The following is a 17,158-nucleotide window of genomic DNA, read 5'->3' as shown; positions in this document are numbered from 1 at the left end:
AATGTGAAAGATAAGCAAGAAGGCTATTCCTTTAAACACACATTCCTTTTCCACAGTCTCTGCCAAGCCAATCTCTTAAGAGGCTGAAAACCTGAAATCAGAGAGAGTAATACAGAATAAAAACAAATTAAAAGAAAAAGAAGAGAGCTTTACAGATATACCTAGACTGAGATGAGAGAGCAGATGAAATAGTGGAAGCTGCTAATGACATGTTCTTGGACCCATGGAAAGGCTTAGGCTGTGAAAGAGAGCTGGGGGCTGCAAGCACTCTGCAGAAGACACATGAAAGCACGTACAAAATAATTTAACAGGGACAAAAATAGTGACATCAGAATCAAGCTTTGTCGGAGTTCAGATACAAGAGGACTGCTGCATAGTTACCAGGAACAGGCTTTCTGTAGCATACATCTGCAGACTTACAGAATAGCATAACCAAGTACATTCCTACAGAACACAAGACAAAATGCACACATTATGCGAAAATCTTCAAACCAGAGTCTATCGATAACTAAGACGGACAATATTTCAGGACAGGACTTTTGTCAACAAGACATGTTTCTATCTGCAAGATCTGAAGATGTTTGAGTGTGAATTCAAGCTAAACTTTTTAATATGCAAGCAGTACCAGTCAAAAGATTCTCCTATTTGAAACACAAATCATTGGCATGATTAGTTTAGTAGAGGCATTTATTTTTGAAGCATATATTAGATAATCCATTTTCTTCATGTTACAGTTTCCACTGAGGGATAAAAATTAAACTGTATCATTATTTCATGTGAAAGTGCCTTACAGCACAGTTCTGAATTACAGAATAATACCTTATTCAAACCTCCTTTGCTGGCTGCATGATTGATTTTCTTGCACTCAATTAAAAACACTGGAGTCCAGTAGGTCACAGTTAGGTAAAAAATGACTAAAGCAAGAAACTAAGTAGTTGGTATACATAAATAATTTAAGTCAACTAGCAAAACTTACACAAGAAATAGAGCCAAGAGAACATTTCCAATTCCATTTGCACACATCTAAGATATGGGAGACTACATCTTAGGTCTCAATTATTTAAAGTAGTTTACATTACTGGAAGTGTGTTTTTCCTTGGATTTTTAAAGCATGCTAAAATATACATCTTTTAGGAACATTCACGCAGAAAAACACCTAAGAAAAAAGAATTATATGCACCAAAAGGAATTCAGTCTTACTATCCCCAAAATTACTATAACGTAAGTGACAGCAGTATAAATCCTATGCGTTTCTTCACAGACTGACAACTTTTAACGTACAACTGTAACTCCTACTGTACTACAAGTGTTATGAATGCATACCTCCTTGAAACTCACTTTAGCTCTATAGCTAAATCTCATTAGAGAATAGCAAGTAGGTAAATCTAATAGAAATTAATTGACTTAACACCTTACAGAGCCAGTCAATCATCAAATGTATGGTTTTATTGACATACTGCTCATTGTCCACCATGTTCTACTGACATCTCCTACAATATGGAAAGCTCAATCACGTGAGTAAATGACATTTTCTAATTTTCCGTTTCATGTCATACTGCAGAAACACTACTAAAAGATCCTTCATTCAACCACTGTAACTATTATGAGGAGCTGGTTTGGTTTTATTACAAGTGGTGAAAAAACATTTCTAGTTTTAACCCTAGACTTGATTTCTGAACATGTTAACTGTATTGCAGACTTAAAGCTACTTTTTGTTATTTTTCAGGGCAGTTTCATTTTGCAAATTCTTTGCAAACATGAACAACGTACTTCCAAATAAGAAAACACACCAAAATATAGAAAAGCATATAAAATAGGCTACAGCTTTTACATACTACATTCTTTAGTTAAGAATGTGTATGCAGCATTCCCAGAGCCATACAGCAGTGTATCTGTGGAAGGACAAAGCAACGAAGCATTACCTTTGGAAGGAGGATGAGAAAGCCTCTTGCACTACTGAGGTGGTTGCTGGTGGTGTCATCAGACTGGCTGTATTTTGGGCAGCAGTAGCAGGCTGATGTGCTGAAGCATGTGGTGCAGGAGCAGAGGCAGAACTGGTAGGCACCGGAGCATGCTCAACAGGGGTACTAATTAGAGTTAAATTAAATAAAACAAGAAGCATCTTAAGAAGGTGCGTATTTAAATGTAGAGCATAAAACCTACTATGTTTGAACCTGAAACTGCAAACATAGTAGCAGGCTGTGTTACTGAGGGAAAAGCACAATTATGCAAAAAAAAAAAAAAAGACATTTGTTAGGCCTTTTCAGATGTGCAGTTAAGACTGTAATGCAGTTTTGGTCCTGCTTGACTGAAATTTATCCCAGGTGCTATACAGCACCTAAGTCCTGCTCCCACTGAAGCCAGCGGTAGGAAACGTGGCATGCAGTACTTAAATAGTTGCAAAGAGCCTGTCACAAACTTTTTGAACTAGGATAAATTTCACCCAATATTTACTCCTGGAGCTGAAGTTTATGTTAGGAGTAAACTTCTTAATTAGATGAAGAAAAGCAATTTAAAGGATACTATCATAGTCTTGTATCAGCAGGTTTCCTGCAAGTTCTGATAGTCTAGAAATCCAGTCAGCACAGTTTTGTGTTGGGTTTAATTAATTTTGCACAATACAGGTAGTGGAAAGATGTTTAAAAGGAGTCCATTGACTGTCAGTTCATGTCTGACCTAAACTCACCTTACATTGCACTGGCCAACCCATCAAACAATAAGATGCCTTTTTTACACATAAAACAGTATGCAAAATACAAGGGGAAGATGTAGCATAAAATTTTACTACACCAGTTTTTAAAACCACTTGGGTGATGAACATGAGTTGTTATCCTTGTAGCCCTCTTGTGCTGTTGTGGCACAGATAACATGGAGCAGAGAAATATGAATGTTTAATTTCTTTTCTCTTTATTTGATTGCAGAATAGATTAATTGAAATGAATAATGATAAAAATCTAGTCTTGTACCTGTAGCCATTTTAGTAACCTACTGAACTACTAGTGTCTTTCCTCACCTGCTATCAGAGCACCGAGTGCTCTCATTAACGTATTTTAGCCTTGCAGCCTCACTCAGATTTGGAAAGTATTACTCATCTCTTACAGACAGACAAATGGGGCAGTTATCTATTAGACAGCTTTACAAGGTAGCGTAGTCAAAGCCATCCGCTGCTAAGAAACGAACTGATCTTTTGGGAGGTTCAGTTTATTGTCTTGCACTAGCTCTTACAGCAAATGAAAAAAAAAAAATCATTAAGTGAACTTCAAGATTCACATTCTTTGCTGACTGGTTCAATGAACTTAATATCAACAAAAAAATAATAATATGTACATTCATTATTCACTTGTCAATAAACCTAACAAAAATCAATAGGTCATTTAAAATCAAAAGGGGGTTTAAAAAAAAAAAAAAAAAAGAGAGAGAAGAGAAACAAGAAAAGACAAAAGCTTAATTTTGTGTTTAGGCAGATTTTACTGTGGATTTTATTAATTATTATCCACAGAACAAATAAGCCACTAAAAAATAACTAATTGAATTGATTTTTCAGATTATTATACTATTTGGGGGCACGAATTTCAGTCACAATATAAGCCTATGTCCTCCAGGCATAAGGGACATTTTTCTTGATGCCATGATTGTGCTGTGGATTTATTTTCTTTACTAGTTATCCTAATACATCTATTTTTTTTTTTTAAATCAGCACATTACTGTGCATGACATAGTTGTCTTGTCCACAGGCAGTGGTATAAGAACATAATGGATATATTTTTACTTCTTTTGACCTAACTCGTAAGTATATTGCCACATCTCTGGATTCTTACAAATGACTCCTATCAGGGTGACGGAATTAGGTGATTCTCTTGTGCAACATACAAAGAATGCCCAAAATACTCTTTCCTGAGCACAGTATCAAATAACAAAAAACAACCTTACAGTTCCACGACTGTTTTTCAGCCAAACCTTAGCCCTCAAACATTCTTTCTCTCAACCTTTTTTCATATCTGAATTTGCCATTGTGCAAATATTTTCTTGGTCTTTCAGCCATTCTATCTAATACTTTCTTCTTCTTCTCTCAGAAGCACTGATTCAACAAGCTGTACGCCTTAGGATCTAGAGTGAGTGCTTGGTACTTCAGAATTCGTGATACCCCTTGCTCTGCAAGGGAGTGTTCCGTTTCCCCTGTCCTCCTCCTCTTCTCCACTTTCTTGTATGGTTTAGTGGTCTAAATGATGGTGGTTTTTAGTTCAGCTGAATATTTTACTGTTTGATTAGCTGAAATGGAAGCGTGGTTGTTATGCCCACCAATTTCAAAGTTGAATGCAACCCATGACAAAAGCAGAAAATCAGTATTTTCTCCTTTATGAGTTTCATCTGCAATTATACACATAACAAGTGAGCCTCTAAAAATACTCACCTTGTTTGCAATTCCGGTTTTCAAATCATTACACCAGAAGTTTTGCAACAGTTTTGCAAAAGTTTGCCCATCATAATATGCATTTGAAATTCAGATCAGTTCTTCCATCTCGATGCATTTGCATTATGATGTAAATTCTTCTGCTGAGCTAACACAGTATCAATTACACTGACTATGTAGCAGAGCAGCTGTATATTGTACATCACAGCTATGGATCATGGGCTAGTCTGTTACCGTGTTTTAATACTCGCAGGACTTTTTTTTCACTCTGTGCAACAATGGGTACCGGAATTGTCACATTAAAAAGGTGTCGAGTCAAAATTTAGCACTTACACACCTTCGACTCGGCAAACAGGAAAGGACTGAAACTATACTGCGCATAAAATGGGACTTAACGCATGTCCTGAAAACAAATACAAACTAGGATTTCACCTATTTTTCTTTCTATTTTCACTGAAATGAAAGGGAATTTGCTACAGATTTCAAGAGAATCAAGACTTCATACCTTGAATAGAAGAAAAAAGTGAAGTTACTTAGTTGTTGTAACGATCTCCAAAAGGTTAACCAAAACACATACTCAGTGATATATATTTAAAAGAAAAAAAAGAATATGTGTGGACATGGACCTGTGTAGAGACAGATTTGAACTGGACAAACACATATAAATAAAATAAATGCAAATATACTGGAATACCTTGCAAAATTGAAAAGAAATACAAACAAATTTTATCTTGCATGCTGTTTGTAATAGTTCTTTTCATGTGATTAAATTGTTAGAGGCTTGGTCACCTTCCTGCAGGGTAGAATATATTAATTAACAGAAGAAGAAATTGGAATAAATATAAATGAAGTAGATAAAAACCTTAAAAATTAAGGTGATCTGGTTACATACAACATATGCAGTTGGTAGCTAATTCTCTACTCACTTTTATAGAAAGAATTCAGACTGACTTAGCTTTTTTTAGTGTAACTACTATAAATTTTAAATAATTTTATGGAGATATTCAAATAAAATAACACCACTTTTTTTCCCCCCCAAGATTACCTCCTTTCTAGATTTTCCATCTGAAGGAGTGCAGAAGAATTTTAAGAACTGATAAACGTGAATGCTGCTTTATAAAACAGATCAACTATTAAAACAGTTTCATTATTATGTATGTTAGAGGTTTGGTTTTTTTTTTTAAACAGTCATTCTGTACACTTTTAATCTTTACAGTATTTTGCATTTTAAGGAAAATCAAAGGAAATGGATGTTCTCAAACATCTCCATATTTGTGGTAACAAATAAACATAAAATGCACAATGTGAGTAAGTTACATGGATGAAAACGAACACACATATCTCTTCTCAGCTGATTTTCACTCATGAAAAGGAACACAGATCAGTAGAGGTTAAGAGGATAATAATGGTTAACAACCATAATGAGAAAACACAGCAACAAATGCACTCTGACATTTAAAAAATAAGTGCAGATTACACTTCTTTCTCTCAGTGAAGTCCTAAGTTCTGAGTCTTTCTGTCCAAATAACAATCAAATGGATTATTAAAGCAGTACTTAGTCTCCTTTACTTAATGCATGAAGTTCTTTTTGTTTCAAATCCTCCAACAGATCTCTCGTAAAGAATTGAAAATACAGGGAACAAAAATAAAAATGAATAGGCAAAAATTATCTCTTATTGTAGCATTTGTAGAAAAAAGTGCTGGAGAAGGCGTTTAGAGAAAGACATAACATGGAAGAGAGTTTTGCATTTGAATACAGGAATGTTTGTAGAAATACAGTGAATAATACCAGCTGCTGTTTCTCTGCAGAAGGTCCTTAATGACTGTTGTCTTTATATTGTAGGCGAGATCCTTAGGAGTGCCACTTAAAACGTAAAACCCACGTGAACTAGAAGTTCCTGGAATTTGTAGAACTGAGACATCTGCCTGCTAGGCAGTGGGCATTTCCATCTGAAGGAGTTAGAGGTTGTTATTACCAAACCATTCCAAAGCTCCAAACCAGGTCAGTTATGCAGTTACACGTCACAGTGTACCTTTGATTACTGGATGAAGTAAGAGGGACTTTCTGGCCAGTAGTGGTGAAACTGGCCTCCCTCTGACTTGTACCCGCTCCAAGCCTCACAGACCCCTTGGAGGCCACTGGCTTAGCATTGTCAGTGTTGGCATCCATGGTGCGTGATTTAGGAGGATGCAAAATACTTGAGGTCACATACTGTGGCGCATGTGTAGCAGCTGTAGGCCTGGGTAACAAAGATTACAAGGGGATTTGTAAATGAGGTATTTATTATCTTGTCACCAGTTTCCTAGGTAATAGCAGGTATTTGAGTGAGAGACAGAATTCCAGCCACAGAAGAAGCTGGTGGTGTAATAAAAAAAGGGTTTTTCGGTTTTTTAGTTTTCAGAGATACGCGTGCTTACTGCCTACCATACCAAATAAAGTAGCATTTTAGAATGCTAATACCTGACCCTTTAAGACAGCAGTTATTATTTATATGCAGTAAAGCCCTCAGATAACAAAAAAACCAAACCCAGAAAAAAAACCCACAAAAATGCTGAACCTCATAACTGAAAAAATCAAGTTAAGTCTAGGTTTAATAATGAAGGCTTTATTTTTCTGTCGTTTCTTTTTCCGGGAAAAAGATTTATATCTGTAAATATCCAGTGTCCTCTTTTTGTATCCCCAAATTCCTTATACATCGTGATATCATGAGATCATCATGACATTGCAGATGAAGTCATGACAAATCTTGACAGTTCATTAGTTTATTACCGCTTAAGACCAGGAAGGGCTTTAAGAATTAAAAAGGTACCTTGTGTTAAATCTGGAAACCATATTGCTAGGATTATCAAAATAAGACACATAGCAGAGCTGTGATGATAATGGAGGTGGAGAAAAGCTATGGTATGACAAATCATGCAAGATTAAGGCAATGTAGTATGACACTAACACCAGTCATACATCAGAAATTGTTCCTGGTAAAATAAAATAATAATAATAATTAATAATAATAAAAAAAAAAGATATTTCAGTGGAGCAGCTGCATAGTCCTGTAGATGATTTACACAAATTAAACTGCTAGTGAAATGCCAACATGTGTTACTTGTTTTTTCAATTTAATTTCTATATAGTTGTTATACAGGAATCAAGGGGTTTATTTCATTCTTCTGACATAATTAATTTAAAAATAAAAATCAATTTTCCCTGCTGTTCCAAGTGCCAGTTGCTGTTGCTTGTGTCATTAGTAATGATAATTCTTGCACTTGGATTTTAACTCTATGCAACCTTTGTTCAAATGTGAGCAGTCATAAAAAAACAAAAATAAAAAGTGGTTGCACATTGTTTAGGCAGAAATCAACAAGACAGAGGAAAGCAGCGAGATAGAATTCTTTTCACGACAAACTAACAAGAGGCACTTCTTTGCTCCATTAAACAATTGGGCAGACTCACTCAAGAAGTACCTGTGTTTCAGTACTTGTGTGTTTTAGTATATGACCTAATAGAAAACAATACATTTCTCTATGTAACTGCAAATTGTCTTGAGATTCTTTGGGAGAAAACAACTTTTGAAATGAAAGAACTTACTTACAGAGATACTATGTTTTGAACCTCATAACCCATCGAGGATCAATAAAGATATGCAAGAATCTGGTCTATAAGTGCTCTTAAAATACCAAAAAGATAATCTTATTTAGATTTTAAAAACATCTTGAACAATCTAGACAAAGTTTAAAATGGAAATTGTTCTTAAAAATCCATCACAAACTGGCAATACTCCATTTCAAGAACATTTGATAAAAGCTGCTTATTTTTCAGGTTTATAAGTTCTGAGAAACACGATCCCCACCTGCCCCACCTCACAGAGCTTTTTGAAGTCTGCATTAGAAAGAAATGCCTAACAAACCTACTTAGTTGAAACTGCTACATTCATCATCTGCTCAAACAGCATACCAATTTCATGTTTTTGAGGTAAGAACAATATGGGGAAAACGGAGGTAAACTCTGAATAGGAGGGAAGCCAAACACACACAGCAAACATTACCTGTTTTCTGATGCTGCTGCAACATTTTCCTTGTCTCTGTGAAAGGAGGGGATACAGTATGAATAAAGTAAATGCAATTGCCAGTGGTGGCAAAAAAACCCCAACAGGGAGAATGAAGACGGGTTGAGGAGAAATGTTTGGTTGCAAAAAGCATCCTAGAGTGGTCGCTCATAAATATAGTTGTGAGAAACCTCTTCGGCTCTCAAAGTGAAACCCATCAAATATGCAAGATTACTGTATGCTTCTTCTCAATTGCAAACCACTTCATTTCAATATTAAAGTAAAATGAAGGAAAATTAACAGTTACAAATTAGACATCGTATGTATGTATATAATTTCAGGCATAGTTTTGACTTTAATAAGTTCCCTCTTAAAAGAAAATTTCAATAACATTCCAGCAGAACATACTCTGATGCCAACTCCAAGCAGTAAAAGTAATCAGAGCTGGACAGTCCTCAAGGTTCTAATATTTTGAAGTGATAAGCAGTTAAATGGTTAACAAAGACTCATACAAGATGGATTATATGCATCTGGCATCACTTAAAAATTCTCTGTCCTACCCACATAAGTACTAGTTTTCTCAATCTAAGTTGGATTAGAAACAAGTGAAATCATTCCTTCACTGAGGTGAGGAGTAAGTCAGCCTCAATTTCAGGGACAGGGAATTATTCTGTAAACACACAGACACACTTACAAAAATAACTGACCAGTTTAAGCGCAAGCAATTGTGTAAGAAGTTAAGACAGGTATTTTCATAAAGAATAGAATCCTTTAGCCTTAGACTCCTAAGTTTGAAATCCAATTAAGTAATTGAGATAATCTCAATATTTAGCAATTTAGTGGGTGATTGTGTCCTTTGCTATTTAAGGAATTGTGCTGGAATTTCAGCACGTTTGAAGTTGAAATATGCCAAATGAGAACATTTTTCTTAATTGGGATCTAAAATTACAAAACACAAAGCAAATGTCCTCGTTTACCCAACTGAGCCTTCTTTCTGAAAAGTCCTTATGTAGATTTGTTGGGCTCCAATCATTATCTTACATTATGTTTGGAAGGCTATTCTCAATATTTTCCACATTATTATTAGTATTTCATATATTTCCCTCTGTGTTTATGTACGTACACATATGTATGTACATACAGTCACGTACTTCTTCCTTAGCTTGGCTCCAATAAAGTTACAAAAAACAGTCCAATTTACATCAGCAAAGGTTTGGGCACAGATGTTCTCTACCAGTTTTTTAAAATCTCCGACTAAAATGTAACCCCTAAAATATATGAATTGAAGCCAGATTTTCAAACCCAGAAGCAGATCCGAAGTGACCCTCAGATGTGGCTGTCTGACTAAGAAGGTTATTATGGTCAGAATGGAAGAACCTGTCTTGAAAGTAAATGCCCCAATAAGATCAATTGGTTCACCACTCTAAAGCAATGAGAAACCAAACACTGTCTTTATGGTAACCAAGCCGTGAGTTCACTGGAACGTCAGGTATAGGAAAGCCAGGGTGAAACAAGGTAGAGGATTAGAAACTCTGTGTGTGTTGGGCGAAGTGTTAGTATACCAAGAACCGCAATCATGCGAGAATGTTAAAAAACACAGTCACAGGCTGAAAAGAATAAAGCATTGTTTATTTCCAGTGTTACCAAATATTCTGTGAGATATTATAGTCAAGACCAAAAGGCAGGCAGCTGGGGTCAGGCAGAAGCAGCACTAGGCCTCTGTTGTTACTATTAATCTGATCCAAACTTTTCTGCTCCACTAGCTGTGGCTGTACTGAAGAGTGCAGAAAAACATCACTTGACTTTGAGGTCAGGATTTCACGAAAGCTTTATCCATGAGCATACAAGTATAGGATAACGTTGAGTGACGATGGCAGGGGAGTTGTGAGGGTTAAGAGAGAGAAGTATAGTAAATATACTTCCACAGAATAAAGCAAAGGAAAAGGCAGAGAGTAAAGGGAAAGATGAGCTCAGAGGCACACAATTCTTCTTCACAGTTTTGCTTCCAAGAACTATTTCTCTTCCCAGTCAACAGGAGTAATTCCCATTTGGCTAACGGTGAGAAAGGCTCAAGATCATATGTATCTCTTATTGGCAATATTTTTGAGGAACAGACTATTGGATTTCCAGCCTGTACAATCAAACATTTTTTGCTAATTAAATGCAGAATTAATTTTCCTTTTGAGTCAAATACATCCCTGGGGCAGGCTCAGTGAAGTCGATACCTTCACAACATGAAAGAATTTGGCTCAGAATATTATGAGCAGTTTGTATCTCTGTGGCTGCTCAGGCCGTTCAAATAACTGACAGTAGTGGACAGTAGCTTTGAGCTATCCGGGAGAGATTTAATATTAATGTTTTTTTGTCTGCGGCCCTTTTACTCCCCAGCTGAAATGGCTTTTGATAGAAGGGCCTTAGTCAATGACTGTTCTGAGACAACAGTGCAACTTCCACAGATTTTATTAAATATTGCACATATATCTCAAACAAGATTTATTTATGCAATATACCGTCTTCCCAATTACACAGTATATTATGCAATGGAAATTATGAAATGTTTCCTTCTCATAAAAATATGCTACATGATATGGTCATAAAGACAGAGTGGATGAAGTGATAGAAAGAGTCTTTTCCTCCCACACACTAGAAAGAATTATAATAGTTTGAGCAACAAAATGTAAAATTCATTTGCAAGCCAAGCTTGTGTGTGCTATTGAATCCTAAAAAGAGCCTGAAGAAACTTCAGAGAGTTTCCAATAAATAAGTCTGTTGAATGCGAACTGTATGTATTGGACATTAGAATACTTTCCCATTCTATTTATTTTTGGAAATCCAATGTAAAAGATCCCCAAACAAACATCTTTCAGGTGACCTGAGATGTGGAGCTTGTGCACCTTCCATCTACCTTCTCCTTAGAGGACAGTACATCTAGACTCTCTCTTGAAGAGCTCCTCTCTGTTCCATTAAAATGTAGACACAGAATCATTTAATTTGTAATGAAGATCTGATGACATAAAGAACATTAGGCATCCCAAGAGACCACACGGTCTTTCAACTCTTCTCTGTCTTTCAGTACTGAAGCAATAAGTGAGTACTGGAACTGATCTTTTTCTCCACATTCTCATGGAGCAACACAATATTTTTCTCATTTTACAAATGAGGAACTAAAAGGTAATAGAATTGCTCATGGTCAAAAAGAAGGTCCACGGCAGGGAAAAGAACTGAAATAAGCTCTCCTGAATTCTAACTGAGTATTTAAGATATCAGCTCACCCTCTTTAATAAGAGATTATAGGGGTTTTTTTTTTGTTTTTACTAAATATTACTATTCAGTTTATCAGTATTTTCCTGTGTTGATCATCTAATAGTCTTCTATCGAACCTGACAGATATATACTGGCCTTTTTTCAAAGACGAAGTAGTTATTACGACTTACAGATTATTAGGATCTATATTGAAATTTAAAAAAATCTGTTCTTCTAGTAGTATATTGTGGATTTGCAGGACTTGTCCTTATTAGACTTACAATAGCTTTCATCCTAACACGTACTTATATTTACATAAACATGTTTGCCTACAAAAGGAAATTTCCTTTTAAGAAGTAGAGGTCACAAAATAATTTTTAAAAAAATTCTTATAGGGTGTCCGGGAGTAAAGCTGTGTGAAAGCTATTTCGTTATTACCTTCCAAACATTTTTGTCTCAAAGGCGTGAGATACTGACACTGTTGGAGATTGGACACTGAGCTAGATTAATTCCTGTTCTGATCCAATGAGGCTATTTCTACCTTTCTGTGTTTGCAGCTGAGAATTTTTCCATGGTCAGATGAATATAAAACTATTGAGATTGATTGGTTTTTTTTTTTCCCCAAGCTATATTTTTGTTATCTTAACAAAGACACCGTAAGACACACAAAGAAATCATAGGCAGTTAACTGGAGAGGACAGAAGACAACTATCATGCTGGTTTAGTTAAAACTTTAGCTTGGGATCAGAAAAAAGGGGTAGAAGAAGAGCTAGTCTCTCTTTTTCAGCCACTGTAGTCAAGAATGTGAGCAGCCCACGCCAAAACTATTGCAATATATCCTGCTAGTATGTCTGCTTTCCAAAACAGGGAAATACATTTCTCCCAAAAGGTATCCTGGTTTGTGCAGACACTGCCACAGAATAGGAAAAGCATTATCATCTATTCAGTGGAAGAAAAAACAACCAGCAACCCATTTTCAACAAATAGTATGGAACTCAATCAAAACAGCTCACTAAAATCAAAGCAAATACCTCCTATGGACACATTTTAGTGGCATCTACTAGTATGCTGTTATATTCAACAGCCAAATAATAAATGCAGCTGGAACTACAGCAGCAGTGGTGTTGGTGAAAGTTAAGATAACTCTTTTCCAGGATTTACATAGTGATATTTGGCATGCATGTATATGTACTCCAATTTATCTTATTGGTAAGCATGTCACTTTAATAAGAACAAAGACTGCAAAATTCTGAGTATGTGGAGCAATTTGAGCTGGGATATATTTCGGATAATTATTCCCTATCTTGGCCTTAAGTGTGCAATTGGATTTATCTGAATGGTTCCCTCTAGCTTTTTATAGCCCCGCCAGTGAAGCACAGGTATCTGCCAGCAGGCACCTGAACACAGGATCAGGACTTCCAGTTTGTATTTGTGACCATTATAGACAAACCCAACGCACAGCGAGTTTAGGTATTGTACACCAGGAAACTATTCCCTGCTCACTGAAGTGTTCTTTCTCATCATGACTTCACTTTTCACCAGGGAAGCTGACAGAAGAACAAGAACCCACAGATCTCAATTTCAGCTGCTAGTTTTTTAGAGCTACTTTTTAATTGGTGCACATCGATGATAAGAAAATTCATATTTCCTCTACGCGGTATTATCCTAAGTTTGAAGCTGCATCTGAAATATACTAATGTGTCTTTTCTATTCAGTTCCTGAACCAAATAAGTAAGCGGTATGAATTAGAGCTGTTGTCATTCTTTCAGAATGTGGATTACATTTTATTTCATAAAGGCTCTTAAGGATTTTCTTACCTTCCCTCTCTCTCATTTGTAACCGTATAACATTCTGGGTCAACTACAACAAATGCTTACGTGGAAATGAACTCTTAGGAAGTTATTAGTATTTAGCGTAATTTTGCTGACATTAATGCAATTTAGAAGCAGAATAAAAGGAAGCGGTGCCAGTGCTATGCTGTCAGCCAGCTCTCCAGCTCACCCTAAGCAAAGCTCCGTGAGCCAGTCTGATGATCCACAGACCACAGCTGAGGACCTCTGGGTTACACATGCTTGTTGGAAAGCCTGCTGCATGCAAGAACTGCTTTTTCCTTGTTGGGCTGAAGGCAGCGCAAGGGAGTAGTCAGAGAGAAAGGTAGCATTGTGCACTGGTATCTTGGTTGGCCATCTACATCAGCGGAAGGACGCCTATGAGAATCTTAAAGGTTGCACAGTAGGAATGAAAGCGATGGTAATTTCTGCCCATGCAAAAGTTAAGTGCTGGACAGGAACATGCAGAAGACAGAGATGGTAAAGAGGAGATGTTAAATATAGGTCAGTATACACACACCCACGCACAAAATTGAATCTTAAGCTTTAACAAGCTCTGTTAGCTTATGCATTATTTTCTCTATGAGCTATTTCGAGAATAGCTTCATGGTGTTTGCTAATTTCATTTGGAGGCCTCACTCTTTCAATTTTAAGTGAGTACATTGGAGTGGATACACCATACCTTACAGTCACCGTCTTTGATCAATTACTTCTACAGAGAACTGGCTTGAAAAAAAAAGGAATTTATGATCTTTAAGTTCATTTTTCCCACAGAACTTCCAGGAGTATTTTGGGGAAGACAGACATTATATTTGATCAATTTTCCCTTCTGGTTTCACTCAGAATTCATAGAGACAATTGAGTTAATTCACTGTTCCTACGTTTTTGTCACTCTTTAGGTGCTAAAAGGTAAGTGCAGATCAGAATATATTAAACTGATGTGCTTATTATTCTTTATTGCAGCTATGTTCCTTAAATGAGAAAGCTACCTATAGAAGTCTGCTTTATTTCATGGGCTGTTGTGGAAAAATAAGGTATATCTTTCAAAAGGATTTTGGTAATCTGATTAGCATACAGATAGGAAGTTTTTTGGCAATTGGGCAGGTCAGCAAAGCTAATCATTGGAAATTCTGGCAAATGAAGGAAGGGGATCAAGGTGCCTTAGCTTGTCTTGGTGGTGTCTGATGGCTTTGATAAGCAGTGGTAGAACAAAGAATGTTATTGTACGTGAGAGCAAATTTTAGTCAATTCATTTTTGTGCATATTGCAGAAAGCTGTTGATTAAAGGCTAACTGACGAAAAAGTCATTATCTGGTACTATCACGTACCACGCCAAAATTCTATCTTTTTAACTTTGCCAACGAAAATTTGTGCGAGTATCCATGTATATTCTGATATGTGTAATGGTAGCGTAATGATAGTCCCAGTCACTGAAACTCATGGTAGACACTGCTCAAGAAGCTGCAAAATCAACTTAGTCCCTCTGGGAACCTGAGTGCACAAGAGAAAAATCGGTGTCACCTCTTCTGCCCCTGAAGAAGGCTTCAGACAGCTCTGTGATACACAAGAGTTGGACTTTTCAAAAGCGATAAAGTAGTCCCTAAAATACTTGTTCCTCGCTGCTGCAACTCCACGCAGTTGTGCATAATGAAAGAGAAACCGCAATGAAAAGAAAGCGACCTCTATATTTATTACATAGCAAAAACTTACTCTCCTTCCCATGCAGGCAGGCGTGAAAAGAGGGAGGCAAGGGAAGGAGCCACAGAACCTTTCTCCTTTTGTAATTTCTTCATGCATGAAAGGAAGAGAGGTCAAGTTCTCATGCCTGCTTTCCTAAAGTCACACTCTAGCCACATCCCATCAGCACACACTGCATGCAGTCAGTATTCCTGCCGCACTCTAAGCGCCGTAGGAGGCGAGAAGACCATTTGAGTAGAAGGCAAGGCAGCAGTATTCAGGAAACGGGTTAGTTTAGATCAAACAGTCTTATACCACAGCAGAAAATGAGCATTTCCCTGTGTCATGACCAGACAAGCAGATTTACCTGGAAGGCCTTTTGGTTTTGATTTCCTACTGGCATCAGCTTTGCTGTATCTTCGTTAAATGCTTATAACACTATGCTTTACTGGCAATATTGGGAAGGGCAGGGGGTTAATATCACTATCCACATCCTGCGCTTCGCTTTATTTTTGGCACAGTGGCTATTTAGAAGACAGTATTGTCACCAACCATTGTCCTCTGCTCAGCAGAACAGTCATGGTTCAAAATATATTCAGCGCGGGACAGATATACCTGCCTATCATCAGTGCTATTTTAAAGAATTACATGATTCATCAAGTCTTCAATCAGGAACCTATTTTAAGCCTCACTGTCATTAACTGAGACTAATTTTCCTAGGCAAACCAGCAGACTTCTGCAAATGGTCAAGAAACACTGCAAGATGGGGTCAGTCAATCAGAAGCAACACACAGCAAGATAAGCCTGGACATATTAAAAATAGGGCATAACCAGGCCAGACTTGACTTTTTGCTAGAACAAAGCTAGTGGTTTCTTAAAGCTGTTAATGGTTTCTTATCAGGCCTAAGTCTGTTACAGTCTCTAGCAACGAGATGTAGTAGAACGACAAATCCAGCCCCACTTCTCCACCTTACAGGAAAAGTCTGTCTCCTACTCAGGAGGGAAAAACAAGGCCTCTTAATACTTATATAAGAGAAAGTTAAAGTTATAAAAAGAAAGTTATACAAAAAATTAGGAAGTTATATAAAGAAAGATCAGTAACATTCATTTTCTGGGCTTGAAGATCGCCATGACAACATAAAGGCAGATTTTTGAGGAGTAAGAGTTAAGTCTAAATATAAACAAGAAACTGGACAGAAAAATCTAACTGACAGTTTAATTAACTAAGCCCATCACTTAGGAGATTTTTTGAGAGGGACTGGACTAAGCAGTAGAAATATGCTATAGTAAACAATCTTGCCTTAGGGATTAATGACAGCACCTTCACAAAAGGTCTTTATCATTGCAGAAGTTCCAAAAGTTACCAACTATTGAAGATTTTTTAAATTACTTTTTCTTCTGTAATTATATAAAGAACTGAAATTCTACAAGCTTGGAGAGTGTTTAGATTCTATTTTGTATCCTCCAGGAGAATGCATTACAACTATTTCTCTATCTGATTACATGGTTTATATGCACTGAATTTTTATCATTAAATCCACTGAAGCAGAGCTAAGGGGAAGGGGTTCCTTAATTACATCTGCATTAGTTTCATATCTGATCAAACTATGCTTTTCTGATTATTAAAAAATACCTTTAAAAATAACATTAAGTATAAACATTGAGATATAATCTAGACATTTTCTTTTCCATTATAGTACATGCACTAGGACTATTTGAAACAAATAGCATCTGTATTATGTTCATAAAACATTAAGGTTACACAATTCCTATTTAAGTGAAAACGTTGTATTATTAATTATTCAGAAAACCATTTAATTTGGTTGAAAATTAGAACTGGAAGATTTTTTTACTTAGGTACATTTGATGTTCATGAAAAAAAGTTAATTGCCTATTGATATTTTATATTCTATCAAAATTTCCTATATATAAATAAAATTCACCCACTCTGAACCAAA

The 17,158-nt window shown here is 36.4% G+C and overlaps 1 protein-coding gene and 1 long non-coding RNA gene across 12 annotated transcripts in view; one reads left to right on the top strand and one right to left on the bottom strand.

The window, feature by feature from the left end:
* The window catches only part of LDB3 (LIM domain binding 3), a 132,653-nt gene that overhangs the window by 29,242 nt on the left and 86,253 nt on the right, over positions 1-17,158 (bottom strand). For 4 of the 11 annotated variants that reach the window (XM_087767602.1, XM_087767601.1, XM_087767600.1 and 1 more), the window contains 4 exons: positions 8,452-8,487; positions 6,445-6,651; positions 1,923-2,087; positions 162-269 (listed from right to left, as the gene is read on the bottom strand). In XM_087767602.1, coding sequence (XP_087623728.1) covers positions 162-269; positions 1,923-2,087; positions 6,445-6,651; positions 8,452-8,487 — 516 coding nt within the window. The remainder of the gene's footprint in view (positions 1-161; positions 270-1,922; positions 2,088-6,444; positions 6,652-8,451; positions 8,488-17,158) is intronic. The other 7 variants (XM_087767603.1, XM_087767611.1, XM_087767608.1 and 4 more) reach the window with 5 other exon arrangements.
* The window catches only part of LOC148054779 (uncharacterized), a 61,994-nt gene that overhangs the window by 38,917 nt on the left and 5,919 nt on the right, over positions 1-17,158 (top strand). The gene's annotated exons all lie outside the window — the stretch shown is intronic.

The sequence above is a fragment of the Nipponia nippon genome, unplaced genomic scaffold (assembly GCF_047370975.1).
Source record: "Nipponia nippon isolate SJK-2023a ecotype South Korea unplaced genomic scaffold, ASM4737097v1 scaffold_3, whole genome shotgun sequence".
In the NCBI taxonomy this organism is placed as follows: Eukaryota; Metazoa; Chordata; class Aves; order Pelecaniformes; family Threskiornithidae; genus Nipponia; species Nipponia nippon.
The sequence above is the reverse complement of the archived record's forward strand: the minus strand, read 5'-3'. Positions and strand labels throughout refer to the sequence as shown.